Genomic DNA, 13,251 nt, shown 5'->3' on the forward strand with positions numbered 1-13,251 from the left:
CACACTCTTGCAACAACTGTCACAATGTCTTTTGTAAGCAGCTTTATGTCAGTGTTTTAGATGCCTGTCTGGTTTTCTTAAAAATTTACTGGAAAGAATGTTTAGCATCATTTGTGTCCTTCTGAGTGCGAGATGCCTGAGTGTTGGGGAAGGTGGGATGGCCCACTGGAAAAAGGAACAGCTTTGCCAGAAGCCGGCTCTCTCTCTTCCTTCCCTACCTGTTTCTTCTTGCCTCCTCTGCCTTTTTTGTTTTGTCAGACAACAAAGCTTTGTTGCTCATTTCTGATGAGCCTCCCCTTTCTTTCCTCAGTCATGCGGAGGAACCCCTTCGGTGTGGACATCTGTTGCCGGAAGGGGTCTCGAAGCCCCCTGCAGGAACTCTACAACCCGACCCAGGTAAGCCCTGGACACTTCCTTACTTCCTTGGCTCTGTCTCCATGTGTCAGTTCTCCTTTTTGGGAGATGGGTGGGAGGGGGCCTGAAAAACTCCAAAATTCTGATTTTGGGGATTTGAAACTTCTTCCACTGCCTGGCATTTTATCTTCAGTGGTTCTGTCTTGGTCACCCTTGCTCTATAAAATGGTTCTGCAATTCTAGCGAGCGGGATTTAACATTAGAGAAATGCCTTGGTGTCATTCTGGACTAAGCTTTCAGACCTGCCCGGGTTTTGGACCCCTGAGCCACACAGTGGCAGGTGTCAACCGTGGGACTCCGGAATTGCAGAGCCGGCCGAGCTGTGCAGTCTCTCTCTTGGCACCCCCAAAGAAGGCTTACACATGGGTGTACTTGCCACCCAGCTCCCACATCCGATTATTAAAGCCCAGAGATGTCCCAAGAATTCCAACTCGCTATGACAGTTTGCCAAGAGTCCCTTGTGTGGGGGGCATTTTGTTAAGTGACTGTCATGGTAACTCCAACTTGATTATGAAGAGCTCCTCTTTGAGCAAAATAAGCTCCAACCAAAGAAAAGCATCCTCCGTGGAAAGCCCGGAGCAAAGGGAGGAGGCCTGGTTGCCATGGTGACAGCCTCGTTGGTGTGTGTGGGTCCTGATGTGGAGACTCCAAGGCTTTTCCTTTTGTGGGAACATTAATGAGCACTTGATGCCAAGAACTGGTGAGTGCACAACTAGTGGCCCATCTGCTGACATTTGATGGCCGTTGAGAAAGAAAAAAATTGTACTTCTTTGGGCTGTAGTCTCTGAGCTTTATTTTGTATCTAAATCTTAGTTTAGCATTTCTGTGGACGAAGGTGTTGGTGGAGGAGAGTAATGCTTGGTCCTCAAAGATGCTGGATCCCCAGAAGTCTTGCAAAGGGGTGAGCCTGAGATCTTTCTGATCAACTGCAAACTCAGATTGCCTGAGGCTTTCTTTCCCGGGCTCTCTGGTGACCCAGCAGGGAATTTGATGTCTGGCTTTTGTTTGGTACCCAAATAACCAGATTATTATAGACAAGTCTCCCAGCCTGTTCACACACCCGTCCTTAGGAAGAGGCGGAATGGGCTTCGACAAAGGACGGGGTTTCTGGTAAGCTGTGTTGAAAACAACGCGTGCTACCAAGATGCAAACCATTTGCATCTTTTCGTTGACATCCTCTGTTCTGCTTTCCTGGGAAAATTTTATGGGCAACATGTGGCATCATGGGAAGAACCTGTTTCTGAAGTAGATGCCTGTCTGGACAGGAAGTCCCTAGACCGTGTCTCTGCTCTTCCCTGGCATCCTCCACCCTAAGACGGAGCCTGGCCTATCACCGGAGCTCCCACATGGCTGTGTTTGAAAGACCCAAAGTTCAGGTTCGACTTCCTACTTCCACTCCCCCTGGTCGTGTGGCCTTGACTACATGATGAGTCCTTTCTTGCGGTCAGTTTTCTCATCTCTCCAAAACGTCGGGAGGATGAAATAACTCTGATGGGTCAGGGGCTGTATAAACATGGTTTGTCGTGATCGTGGTCGTGGGAATGGTTTCAATATTGGAAGCCTTGACTTTAGGGTCACCCTGGGTTCAAAGGCTGGTTTCCTCTTTTACAAGCTGCGTGAGTGTGGGCAAGATGCTTAACCCCTCTGAGCCTGCTTTCCCTCGTCTGTAATATGGTGCTAACAATACCTGCCTTGCAGGGTTGCTTGAGGAGATGTGTCTTATTTGGCGCCTCTTATGGAGCTGGTTCATTCTCAGATTCATTTGCACATTCAATCATTCATTTCTTTATCTGCTATTACGAGTACCCACTATGTGCAGCACAGGGCCAGCTGGTGGGCACAAAAGGGTGAGCAGGGCATGTGTAGTTAGCCTGCCATGCCTGGCTCCTCCTGTATCTCTGGGTTGACATGAGTGAGTTAATTGGCGAGGGAGACCCTGCTTGGTCCATTCCTAAACCAGTCAGAGGAGAGAGAGAGAACCTTCCAGAGCAGAGGTCGTCTCTTCCTTCCATGGGTGTTAGGAATGTTGTCCAGATGAGATGCTCATTTAGCAATAGCCTAGGTCCTGGGAGGGAAGATGGGGCTGGAGACGTGGCTCCGGGAGCCATTCGTGAGGGCGGAGGTGGGTGAGTCACCACCTTCCATCAAGAATGTCGTGGGCAAGCTGTCTGGCCCCCTTCGCTGGCAGCCCGGAAAACGTCCCCGCAGGAAGATCTCCCCGTTTCCTCGGGATGTTGTCCTGGGATGTTTTTTTCTTAGGCTGGTTTCCTTTACAAGCTGCAATTATGTTCCATTCCCACGCAAGTTGGGCCAGTGGCGCTTCTTGGAGAGACCGTCTTGGCGATCTTCGGGCTGCTGTGGGCCAAGGCGTTAAGAGGAGAGAAGGGAGCAAGCGCTCCTGTTGCGTTTGGTTGGGTTTTGCGTCCACAAGACATTTACAGACTTTGTACTCCATCGGGCCTGGTTGCGGTTTCTCGTGTTTCCCTACCAGCTGAGCTGTTGAAGCCGCTAAGCCTAGACGTTGATGTTATCACAGAGGCAGATGACAAACCCTGTAATTGCTAGAAATTAAACTGCTCCCGGAGATGCCATTTCCCCTTTTTATGCTGACTGTTTATTTGAGTTTGATATATGATGGTGAAAACAGGAACTGTTTATTTTAGATGATAGGAAACCAACATTATGGCCAGAAGGCACCATCTTGGTGACCGTGTACTGTCCTGTGGACCAGCTGCTGTCTGGATGCTTATTAACATCTCATCAAGTGCTTAGATATCACACCCAGAGCTGGATGTCACACCCCGATTCTGTGTATAGGAGGGTTGAGGCCAGGAAGGTTATATGACTTGCCTGAGGTCACACAGCTGGTAAGAAGCAGAGAAAAGCTTCAAACCCAGGACAAACTATAAATCTGTTTATCTCTACACTGTCCTCACTGTCACCAGCTGGGTTCTCTTGGCAGGAATTACCCCAGCTCCCCTCCCCCCAAAAAGTATCACACCCAGATTTCCATTGGACAAAAGCATAAAAGCTCCCTTGGGAAAATTGGCTTTAATCTGATTTTAGTATCCTGAGTTTTCTTATTTTAGTGTCTTGCAAACCCCTAACCATTAAAACAACAATTGGTTAAAAAAAAGTTCATAGTTGATATTCTTAGAAAAACTGCACTCTGATGTCTTATAATTTTCCTGGTTCTCTGCTGTCTCCCTGGCCCCAAAATAAAACGTAATTGCCGATCAGATCAGCTGGCGTCAAGTCACCGACGATTCAGAAGTTGCCAACTGCATATTTGTGGGCCGAGCACATCTGTGGGCCGCCCTGGCTCAGCACAGACTCACAGGGCAGAGCGACGTCCTCAGCCATTAATAGGGCATAATTGCCCCTAAATGCCAGCGAGGGCGAGACAGCTTGTCCTTCTGCCTCGCCCACCTCCTGGTCCTTTCGTGGGTTCCCTGAAATCTTCACAGCATCCCTCACGTGGTTCGGCCCTGCCCTGCCTGGTTCTTTCTTTAGCATTATACTTGCTCTGTGATTACCACGTTCCAGGAAGACAGATGCACAGCCCAGGGGCTGACCAGGAATTCGTAAGCACTGAGTCCACGAGGCTTGTCCAGGATGCACCAGATCCAATTGTCTGTGGGTGTTCCTAGGAATCTCTGAGGACCAGTCAATATTTTATTAGAATAAGAATAATAAAATTGGACCCTTATTAGTCCAATCTCCAATGTGTTGAAGTAAATTTACTTCTCTGTAAGGTAGGCTCCAGGAGGAAAGATGGAGAGAGAGAGAAAAAGAGAGAAGGAAAGAAAGTTACTATTCATTGAATGTGTAATGCATACCCGTGACTATTCTAGGTGTTTTTCCACACATATCTCTGAATCTTCACAACCCTAAAAGGAGGGACCCAATAACCCCATTTTTGAGGTCAAGTTAACTGAGGCTCAGACGGGCTGAGCAATTTGCCAGGATCAGAGAGCTCCTAGATGTTCGAGCTGGGCCCCTCTGACCTGGCGAGATTGTAGGAGGATGAGAACCGATCAGTTCAGCTTTCCTGGGTGGAAAACTGCCTCCTTGAGGTTCTCTTTCCCTGTGACTCAAGCTGAGACCTGGGATGTGCTCAGGTTAGTCGGAAATTCCCACAGGCAGGGCCCACGGCTTATGGAGTGGTGTGGACGGCACAGAGACATCCAGTGAGCAGTTGCAGGTTTGGTTTTTCCTTCCTGAACCGGATATTTGGGGGGACCTTTGTCTCCTGGCTGGAGCCAGGCTCCGCAGGGGTCACCCCCAGGAACTCTGCTGCAGGCTAGCACGGCTTGGTGAAACTGCACTTTGGGGTCTCTGATTCAGTTTTAGATTGATAAAAGCTTGAATCGTCCAACAAGGGCCGGGCGACTCTCCTAGCCCCAATCTAGATAGTTTTCTCAGCAGCGCTTGCCGAAATGTGTTTCTCCTACAGTCATTTATAGAATAAACAGGAAAAGACCCGGGGAAGAGAGGCATGTGCGTACTAGAACGTAAGTGCTGCATGATAGAAGCTTTTCGCAAAGTGGTGGGAGAATCGGGAGCGAGTAGTTAATGCTTGGAGGCGCAGGCCGGAGCCGGAATCTTTACAGAGGAGGGCGCATTTGAGATCCATCAGACTTCCCCTGACAGAGGGGAAGGAAGAGTGTCACAGAGGGGAGGAACAGCGGGAGCGGGGACCACAGGTGGCACAGTCCGTGGCACTTTCAGAGAATGGTGAGGGGTTTGTGGCTGGAGTGAAGGGGCATGTTGGGAGCTGGTTGGAGAGGAGGCAGGAAAGGCAGGTTGGTACCAGCTGGATAAGGCTTGTCCGACGTTGTGGAGGGTTTTAGTCTTGCCCCGCTGGCAGGGTTGGTGGTCCCGAGGAGCCCACAGGAGACTGTGTGCAACTACGAACCACCTTCCTTGTCTGCCTCAGTTGCTTGTTAACTGAGGGGCTTCTCTAAGGCAGGCCGTGTGTCCCCTCCCCACAGATCTTCATCTATAAGTTGGAGAGGATGGACGAGATCCATGGTTCCCAACCCCGGCTACATTAGGAGCACTCAGGGGGCTGTGAAGGAAGGACCGGTGCCCAGCCCTCCCCTCCAGAGATTCTGATTTTATTGGTTGGTCTTGGATAGGGCTGGGGGGTGGTCAATATTTTTTCAAAGTTCCCTTGGTGATTGTGATGGGCAGCCAGGGTTCAGAAGCACTGGGTTGGAGGGTCTGTAAGGGCCCCCCCCAGTTTTAAAAATCCTTGAATCTTTGATTCTCTCATCACCCATAACCCACTACTTGAAAAGCAACTCAAAGCGTGTGTTGCCCACTGTCATTTCTACTGTCTTTCTGTGAAGGCCCCGTGTCAGTTTTGGCCGCTCAGCCTCATCCACTAGGATGGAGATCATGTTCCCTCATGTGCTCTGTTAGAAGGCTTGTGGGTCGATGCCCTGAGCGCTGGAGACTCAGACTCAGTGGGCAATCCCAAGAAGCAGAGCCCCCAGGCTCAGTCCTAGGAGGAGCCCTGCCCTGTTTATGGGACACCTGGGCCACTTGGCTCTCGGTCCCGTAAGAAGGAGAACCCAGACTTGTTCCAGCCAGGCATCGGATGGGCGCTTGCGAAGGTTCGGCTACAGTCTTAGAAAGCAGCCCGAAGGGACAAAGGGCTCTCTGCCTTTTGAATGATCGTTCGGGAAGAATGATGCTGAATGGACGTATCTGCTGCGGAAGGCAAGAGAGAGCAGACATTGTACAGCCCCCAGCTCTGGTCAATTAATCCCTTCATTACCAACCACCTGGTAAATGACGAGTCCGTCTAATTATCTTGCTTTGACCCAGCAGCTGTCTACCAGCCGAAGAGGGATTAATTGATTTAGTTGTGGACTGGCTCCTTATGCAAAGATATTACTTACTGTCAGCCCAGCAGAACGGCAGCTGGCTGGCAAAGATGAAATATTACATGAACTTGATCTTACACACAGCACTTGGGAGAATACTTCATTATTAATTGCAAATTACAATAGACGGGCGAAGCCCATTGCAAAAACCAGGGACCGTGGGCTGCCTCTTTCACTGTGGCCAGGGGCTCCATTATTCTTGAGCCGAGGAGGGTGCCCTGGTCAGATTTCCAAAGAAGCCAGGACAGATGGAGACTCTAGAGTCAGACACAGTGTGGGAGAGGGCAGTTACTTCACCTCCCCAAGGCTTGGTTTCCCCATCTGTAGAATAAGAACGTGATATCAGCCTTGCAGGTTTGTGAGATTTGAAATCGTGTACAAAAGGCACCTAGAATGGTGCGGAGGGCAGAGTTGTGTTAACCGGTAGGCATCAGTGATCTGCGCTGAGTTCGCTGACCTGGCACTTGTCTTAGGGGGTCTGCAGCCGTGCTGTGCCCTTGTGCTCCAGGCTCAGAATTCTGCAGATGCACACTTGGAATTTTTTTGAACAATGATAAGATAGATGATTTCCTCTTGCCTGGAAGCTACTAGCTAGTCATCGTGAGCACTTCCTAAACATTTTGATTTATGTTATGTGCCTGGTAGACCCTGTTCCTAGGAAGCTTGATGCACTGATTTATAAGGCCACGCGTGCCTCCGTGTGGTTGGTAATGAAGGGATTAACTGACCAGAGCTGGGGGCTGTACACTGTCTCCTCTTTCTTGCCTTCCGCAGCAGATGCGTCCATTCAGCATCATTCTTCCCGAACAGTCATTCCAAAGGCAGAGAGCCCTTTGTGTGTGAGTGTGTGTGTACCTGTCCACTCACCCCGTATTCCGGAAAACAGGCAGATGCAGCTAAGTTTTATAGCTGTCCTGTGGTTGTGTTTGTCACACCCAGTACCTAGCTAAGTGCCTCAGCCATGGCTTTTAAATAAGACCCGGTCCCTGGGTGGTTTTAATATGCTACCATCGATCTCATTGGTCGACCCACATTTCATGCAGGCTGTCTTCATAGGCGGTTGTTCGGTTTCCGGAAGCCCAATTTGACCCACTATATTCAAAGCTGGAGAGTGAGTTCAGTGTTCTAATGGGGTTTTTCAGTGTCAGTCTGTGTGGATAGGATCTGGTATATTGCAACTAGAGAAGGGCGCTCGAGTGACAAGACGACCTCAGCAATTACCAAATGGTAACACAGCTGTAAAATCTGCCACTTTCGGAAAGTTATTTCCTAAATTACCCTCCATTATAAGAGGCCTCTACATAATTTGATTTTTCTGTAAATTACACAACTCTAGTAGCTTCTCAGCCAGTTGGATTTTAACCTTGTTGGAATGGATTGAGCCCAAACAAAGCCCTGGCTTGTTCTCAAATTCTGCGGAGGGGAGATGCCGTTGGGGGCGGGAGGTGGGCATCAGCAGGAGCCTTCCCTTCTGCCTCCTGTCCCTGTCACCCTTCCCCTGGCAGGTCTGTGGGAAGCAGGGTTTCCACGCCACCTCCATCACTAATTGGTGTGAATTCTGGGGAAAACAGCCGAAGTTTTTCAAGCACTGGAGACCTACCTTGTTTATAAAGTAGGAATAAAATACCCACAGTTCAGTTATTAAGCACCAAATTAGAAAATATATAAAAAGTTCCATGCACAGGGCAAGCTGTGCAGTCAAGGCTGATTTTTTGTTTGATTTTTTTTTTGAGGAAGCTTAGTTAGCCCTGAGCTAACATCTGCCACCAATCCTCCTCTTTTTGCTGAGGAAGATTGGCCCTGAGCTAACATCTGTGCCCATCTTCCTCTATTTTGTATGTGGGACACCTGCCACAGCATGGCTTGATAAGTGGTGCCTAAGTCCACACTCGAGATTTGAACTGGTGAGCCCTGGACCACCGAAGTGGAGCACATGGACTTAACCGCTGCACCACTGAGCTGGCCTCTGATTTTTTTTTTAATTAGCTCAGATGAAACCTCCTCCAGGAAGCTCTCCCTGATTTTTCTTTTTCCCTCCAACCTCGGATTAAATGTTCTTCGAGAACAGGGCTGTCTACTCACTATATAATGTGACTGAATATACGTAATTTGAAATTTTCTAGTAGCCATATTTTAAAAAGTAAGAAAACAGTTGAAATTTATTTTAATAATATATTTTATTTAACTCAGTGTGTCCAAACTATGATCATTTCTGTATGTAATCAGTAAAAAAATTGAGATATTTCCTATTTTTTAAAATCTTTTTTTATGGAGTTATAATGGACATTGAACGTTATATTAGTTTCACATGTACAATATAATGATTTGATGTCTGTGTCTATTGTGAAATGATCACCACAATAAGTCTACTTAACATCTGTCTCCATCTATAGTTACACATTTTCTTTCTGGTGATAAGGACTTTTAAGATTTATTTTCTTAGCAACTTTCAAATATGTAATACAGTACTATTAACTGTAGTCACCATGCTGTAAATTACATCCCCAGGACTTATATTACTGGAAGTTTGTAGCTTTTGACCCCCTTCACCCGTGTCACCCACCCCCTCAACCCCCCGCCTCTGGCACCCATTAATCTGTTCTCTGTATCTGTGAGCTTGCTTTTTTCGTTTGTTTTTAGATTCCACATATAAGTGAGATCATATTTATCTCTCTTACATTTGTATTTGTCTTTCTCTGACTGATTTCACTTAGCATAATGCCCTCAGAGTCCATCTATCTTGTGACAAATGGCAAGCTTTCATTCTTTTTTATGGCTGAATAGCATTCCACTGTATATACATCCCCTTCTTCTTTATCCATTCACCCATCAATGAACACTTAGCTTATTCCCATATCTTGGCTGTTGTAAATAGGGCTGTAGCGAACGTGGGGGTGCATACTATTTTATGTTCTTGTTTTTGTACTAAGTCTGTGAAATGTGATGTGTGTTTGACACGGCACATCTCGGTTTGGACGGGCCGTATGTCACGTGCTCATGGAACTGCCATCGTGGACAGTACAAGTCTATCACATGCACCCTTATCCCACCTCCACGCCCATGTTTCTCTTGTTCATGACATTTCGCCCCTGCGTTTGAAATGAGATTACTAGACTTTGAGCTCCTTATGGGCAGGGGCTGTGTCTTACTCATCTTGGGCACCCAGTTGCTGCTGCAGGCCGGCAACAGAAAAGGGGCTCGGTACCTTTTCGGGCAGTGAGGGAAGCCCCGTTCCTGTGCCCTGAGCAAATCCGGTGTGTGAAGATTCACGCTGGGGAGGTGACCAGGGCTTCGCGCCTCCGCAGGCGCCAAGGCAGCCAACCATCGAGGAGAGAGGTTTCCCGGGGCCCAGTGAGGTCCCTGGTGTGCAGAGTACATCTCCACTCCAGGCTGATGCCTGATGCCCTAAAAACATCCTTCCTGACAGTGTCCGTTCAAGTCCTGTGGAAGGGCTGACAGTGAGAAAGGTATCGGTCATTTCCATCTCAGCTTCGCTCTCACAGATTCTTTCTGGAGACTAGCAGGTGACAGTGTGGGGAGCGGGGAGAGAACGGCTACACGGGTTGGATGCTTGAAGGAACTGGGGAAAGCGAGTCACAAACTAGAAAAGCAATGAGGGGCCGGGGCTGCTTAAGCCGTACCTCCTCCTCCCCCAACACCCAGCCCCCATTCAGCCCTGTATCTCTCTTCCCTCCCTTTCTCCCTCCTTCCTCCCGTTCCTCCTTCTTCTTCCAGAGCGTGTGGCCCACGCAGGAACTCAGTAAACACACGCTGAATGAAATGGAACTGAAATTCCTCTATGTCCTCTTCCCTTCCGCCCTTATTGCATACTCGCTCTGTTCCTTTGCTGGGGCTGCCGTGACAAAGGACCACAAACCGGGCGGCGTAAACAACAGAGAGTTATTGTCTCCCAGCTCTGGTTCCAGAAGGCCATGATCAAGGTGTTGGCAGGGCTGGTTCCTTCTGAGGGCCATGAGGAAGAATCTGTCTGTGCCCGGCACCTGGCTTATGGTGGTTTGCTGGTGATCTTTGGTGTTCCTTGGCTGTAGAAGCATCTCCTCAGTCTCTGGCTTCATTTTCACCTGGAGTTCTCTTTGCATGTGTCTGCGTCCAAATTTCCTCTTTTTGTAAGGACTCTAATCATATCAGATCAGGGCCCACCCACTCCAGTAGGACTGCATCTTAACTAATTACATCTACAGTGACCCCATTTCCAAAGAAAGTCACGTTCTGAGGGGCTGGGGTCAGGACTTCAACACGGGAATTTGTGTGTGGGGGGTGGTGGGGACACAATGCAACCCGTAACACCTGCTACGTGCACGGCAGAGTGCTGGGTGCTAGAGCTCTTCAGTTCAGTGCATGATGCTAGAGAAGTGCGGAGATGGACCATTGACCTAGACTAGGCGTGTGCATGTGGGAGTGTGTGCACGCATGTGTGCTCGTGTGTGTGTGTGCATGCTGCGTGCATGTGGGTGTGCAGAAGCTTTTTCACCCTGATTGAGCAAAGGCGCAGGAGAGGAACTGACTCCACCATCCTTTGCACAATTAAAAGCTGGCAAAGGGAGAAGATGCACCGACTCTCAAGAGACTGCAGGATTGTCCTTCCTGGATGAGCGTTCCCATCCATGTCCTTCTAGTTAAGACAAGCTGTCCAAGATAGAGTTCCTCTGTAGCTCTTGACTTCTAGAAAGGTCGGCAGCTCCAGTGTCTCCAGCTGATCTTCCGCTGTTCAATATCGACATTACCGTGTTAGGAGACACTGCCAGGTGGCTTTGCCCCAGCCTTGGCGGGTGTGGCAGCCCTGGAAGGAAGGTGCCATTCTGGAACATGCCACACAGGGTGTGACACCCGGGCAGACTCTGCTGCTGCCTAAAATGGCCTGTGGCAACGTTTCCTTCTCTTCGTCTTCAATCAGGGATTTAAAGTCACAAAATGGCCAATATATAGTTCTGGGAGTCATCGTGAGTATTGGAGGCATCGCTGTGACCTCCTGTTCCGTCTCCGGCATGTTCCCTCCAGGATATCCACAGATGTATCCGCCGATATAAAGACATCCCACCAAGGCAGAGCTTGGCTTTTGAGAGCTCGGCAGACTCAGTGCTTCCTTGGATCCAGACCTTGCGTCCTGTCCCAATGTTGGGGGAAAAGTTCTGAAAGATAGGGGAATGTCTGAGGCCACACAGCCTGCAGGGGGTCAAGAGCGCTGGCCCTGGAACCAGCCCGCTGGGCCGGAATCCCAGAGCCACCACCTGCCGCCTGTGTGACTTGGGAAAGCTTCTTGCCTTCTCTGTGCCTCAGTTTCCTCATCTGTAAAGTGAGGGTGATACCAGCACCTCCTCACAGGGTCTTGTGAGGATTGAATGAATCCAGAGACGGGAAGGGCTTGGAAAGGTGTCTGGCCCTGAGTGAGGCCGACCTTAGTGCCGTTTGCTGCTGTGGTTGCTATTCAGACACAGGCCAGAAACGACGAGGCAGCGATCCCTGGGGACACGTGAGCGAGGTGCAGTTCAGATCCCTTGGAAGATAGACCTCCATAGAGGCGGGCCACCTTCCACGTGTTAACAGAGAACTCCATCTCTTAGGGCAGGGGTGCTCACTTTGGGCCACACATTAGAATCAAAAAAGGAAATTTAAAAAACCTCAATGCTCAGGCCGCGCCTTCTACCTACTAACTCAGAATTTCTGTGGTGTTTTTAAAAACTTTTTAAAAGTCCCATGGGTGGTTCCAATGTGCAGCCAAGTTTGAGAACCACTGCTCCAGGCTTTTACTGCTCCAAGACAGGTCCGGGGATAAGCAGCCTGGGCATCAGCTGGGAGCTTGTTAGACATGCAAACCTCGGCCCCGACCCCAGCCTGCTGAATGGAGGAAACCTGCATTTTAACGGAGTCCCAGGTGGTCTGCACAAGCGTTAACTGGAGAAGGCTCCTGGGAGAACAGCCCACACCCGGGGGCTCCTAGAAGAAGCAGCCGCTTGGCGCATAGATAACAAAAGGACAGGTGGTCCCAGAGTCTGCATGGATTTCAGAGACAGGGGCCAAGAAGACGTCCTTACCTTGCCCAGAGCCGGGCATGCTTTTGCTTTGTGAAAACCTGGAAAACAAATTTTTGTAGCATGGAGAGCTCATCAGCGGCAGGGAGCTGGACTCCTTGGGGGGCTAGATGGATGGGCAGCCTCTCAGTTCCTCTGGATGCATTTACTATTCCTAACTGGCTCAACTCGGGGAGAAAAATGTGGCTTTGAACAGGTGCCCTGGAAGCAAAGGTCAGCCCCGTCTTCCTGGGTGCTGTGTTCCTGGGGTTAAGGCAACTTGCAGGTTTAGGAGCTGAGCTGGACACCCTTGGGTGCCACAGTCCAGGTTTGTTCTCTTCATGGTTTGGGCTGGTCCTGACCGCACTTTTTCAAGAACAGGGGGAAGGAGCCCAAGGTAGGCCCTCCATGCTCCCCCATCCTCACCCCAGCCTTGACCTCCAGAAGACGTGTTTAGTGTCACCTTCCTGCTTCCCATCACCCCCACTGCCCCAAATGTCAGCTGCAGGAGATCTCAAACAAGGCATTTAATGGAAGAGAATGGAATTTCAAGCCCTAAGGCCTGAGTTCAAATTCTGCCGCTTTCTGTTTCCTAGCAGTGGGGTCTTGGGCAAGCGTCTCAGTGTCTTGGGGCTTCAATTTCCTCACCTGGAAAGTGGGAATAATTTATTTAACTTTAGCTAAAGAGCCCACCTAGGGGTTCGCCCGGTGGCACAGTGGTTAAGTGTGCACATTCAACTGCAGCAGCCTGGAGTTCACTGGTTTGGATCCTGGGTGCGGACATGGCACCCTTCGGCAAGCCATGCTGTGGTAGGTGTCCCATGTATAAAGTGGAGGAAGGTGGGCACGGATGTTAGCTCAGGGCCAGTCTTCCTCAGCAAAAAACAAAAAAAAAAAAAAAGAGGAGGATTGGC

At 49.5% G+C, this 13,251-nt stretch overlaps 1 protein-coding gene across 2 annotated transcripts in view; it reads left to right on the forward strand.

Annotated features, from left to right (window-relative positions):
* Positions 1-13,251, forward strand: part of CHST11 (carbohydrate sulfotransferase 11) — a 255,102-nt gene that overhangs the window by 118,339 nt on the left and 123,512 nt on the right. For both annotated transcript variants that reach the window (XM_001498399.7, XM_005606558.4), the window contains exon 2: positions 311-396. In XM_001498399.7, coding sequence (XP_001498449.3) covers positions 311-396 — 86 coding nt within the window. The remainder of the gene's footprint in view (positions 1-310; positions 397-13,251) is intronic.

This window comes from Equus caballus, chromosome 28, assembly GCF_041296265.1.
Source record: "Equus caballus isolate H_3958 breed thoroughbred chromosome 28, TB-T2T, whole genome shotgun sequence".
In the NCBI taxonomy this organism is placed as follows: domain Eukaryota; kingdom Metazoa; phylum Chordata; class Mammalia; order Perissodactyla; family Equidae; genus Equus; species Equus caballus.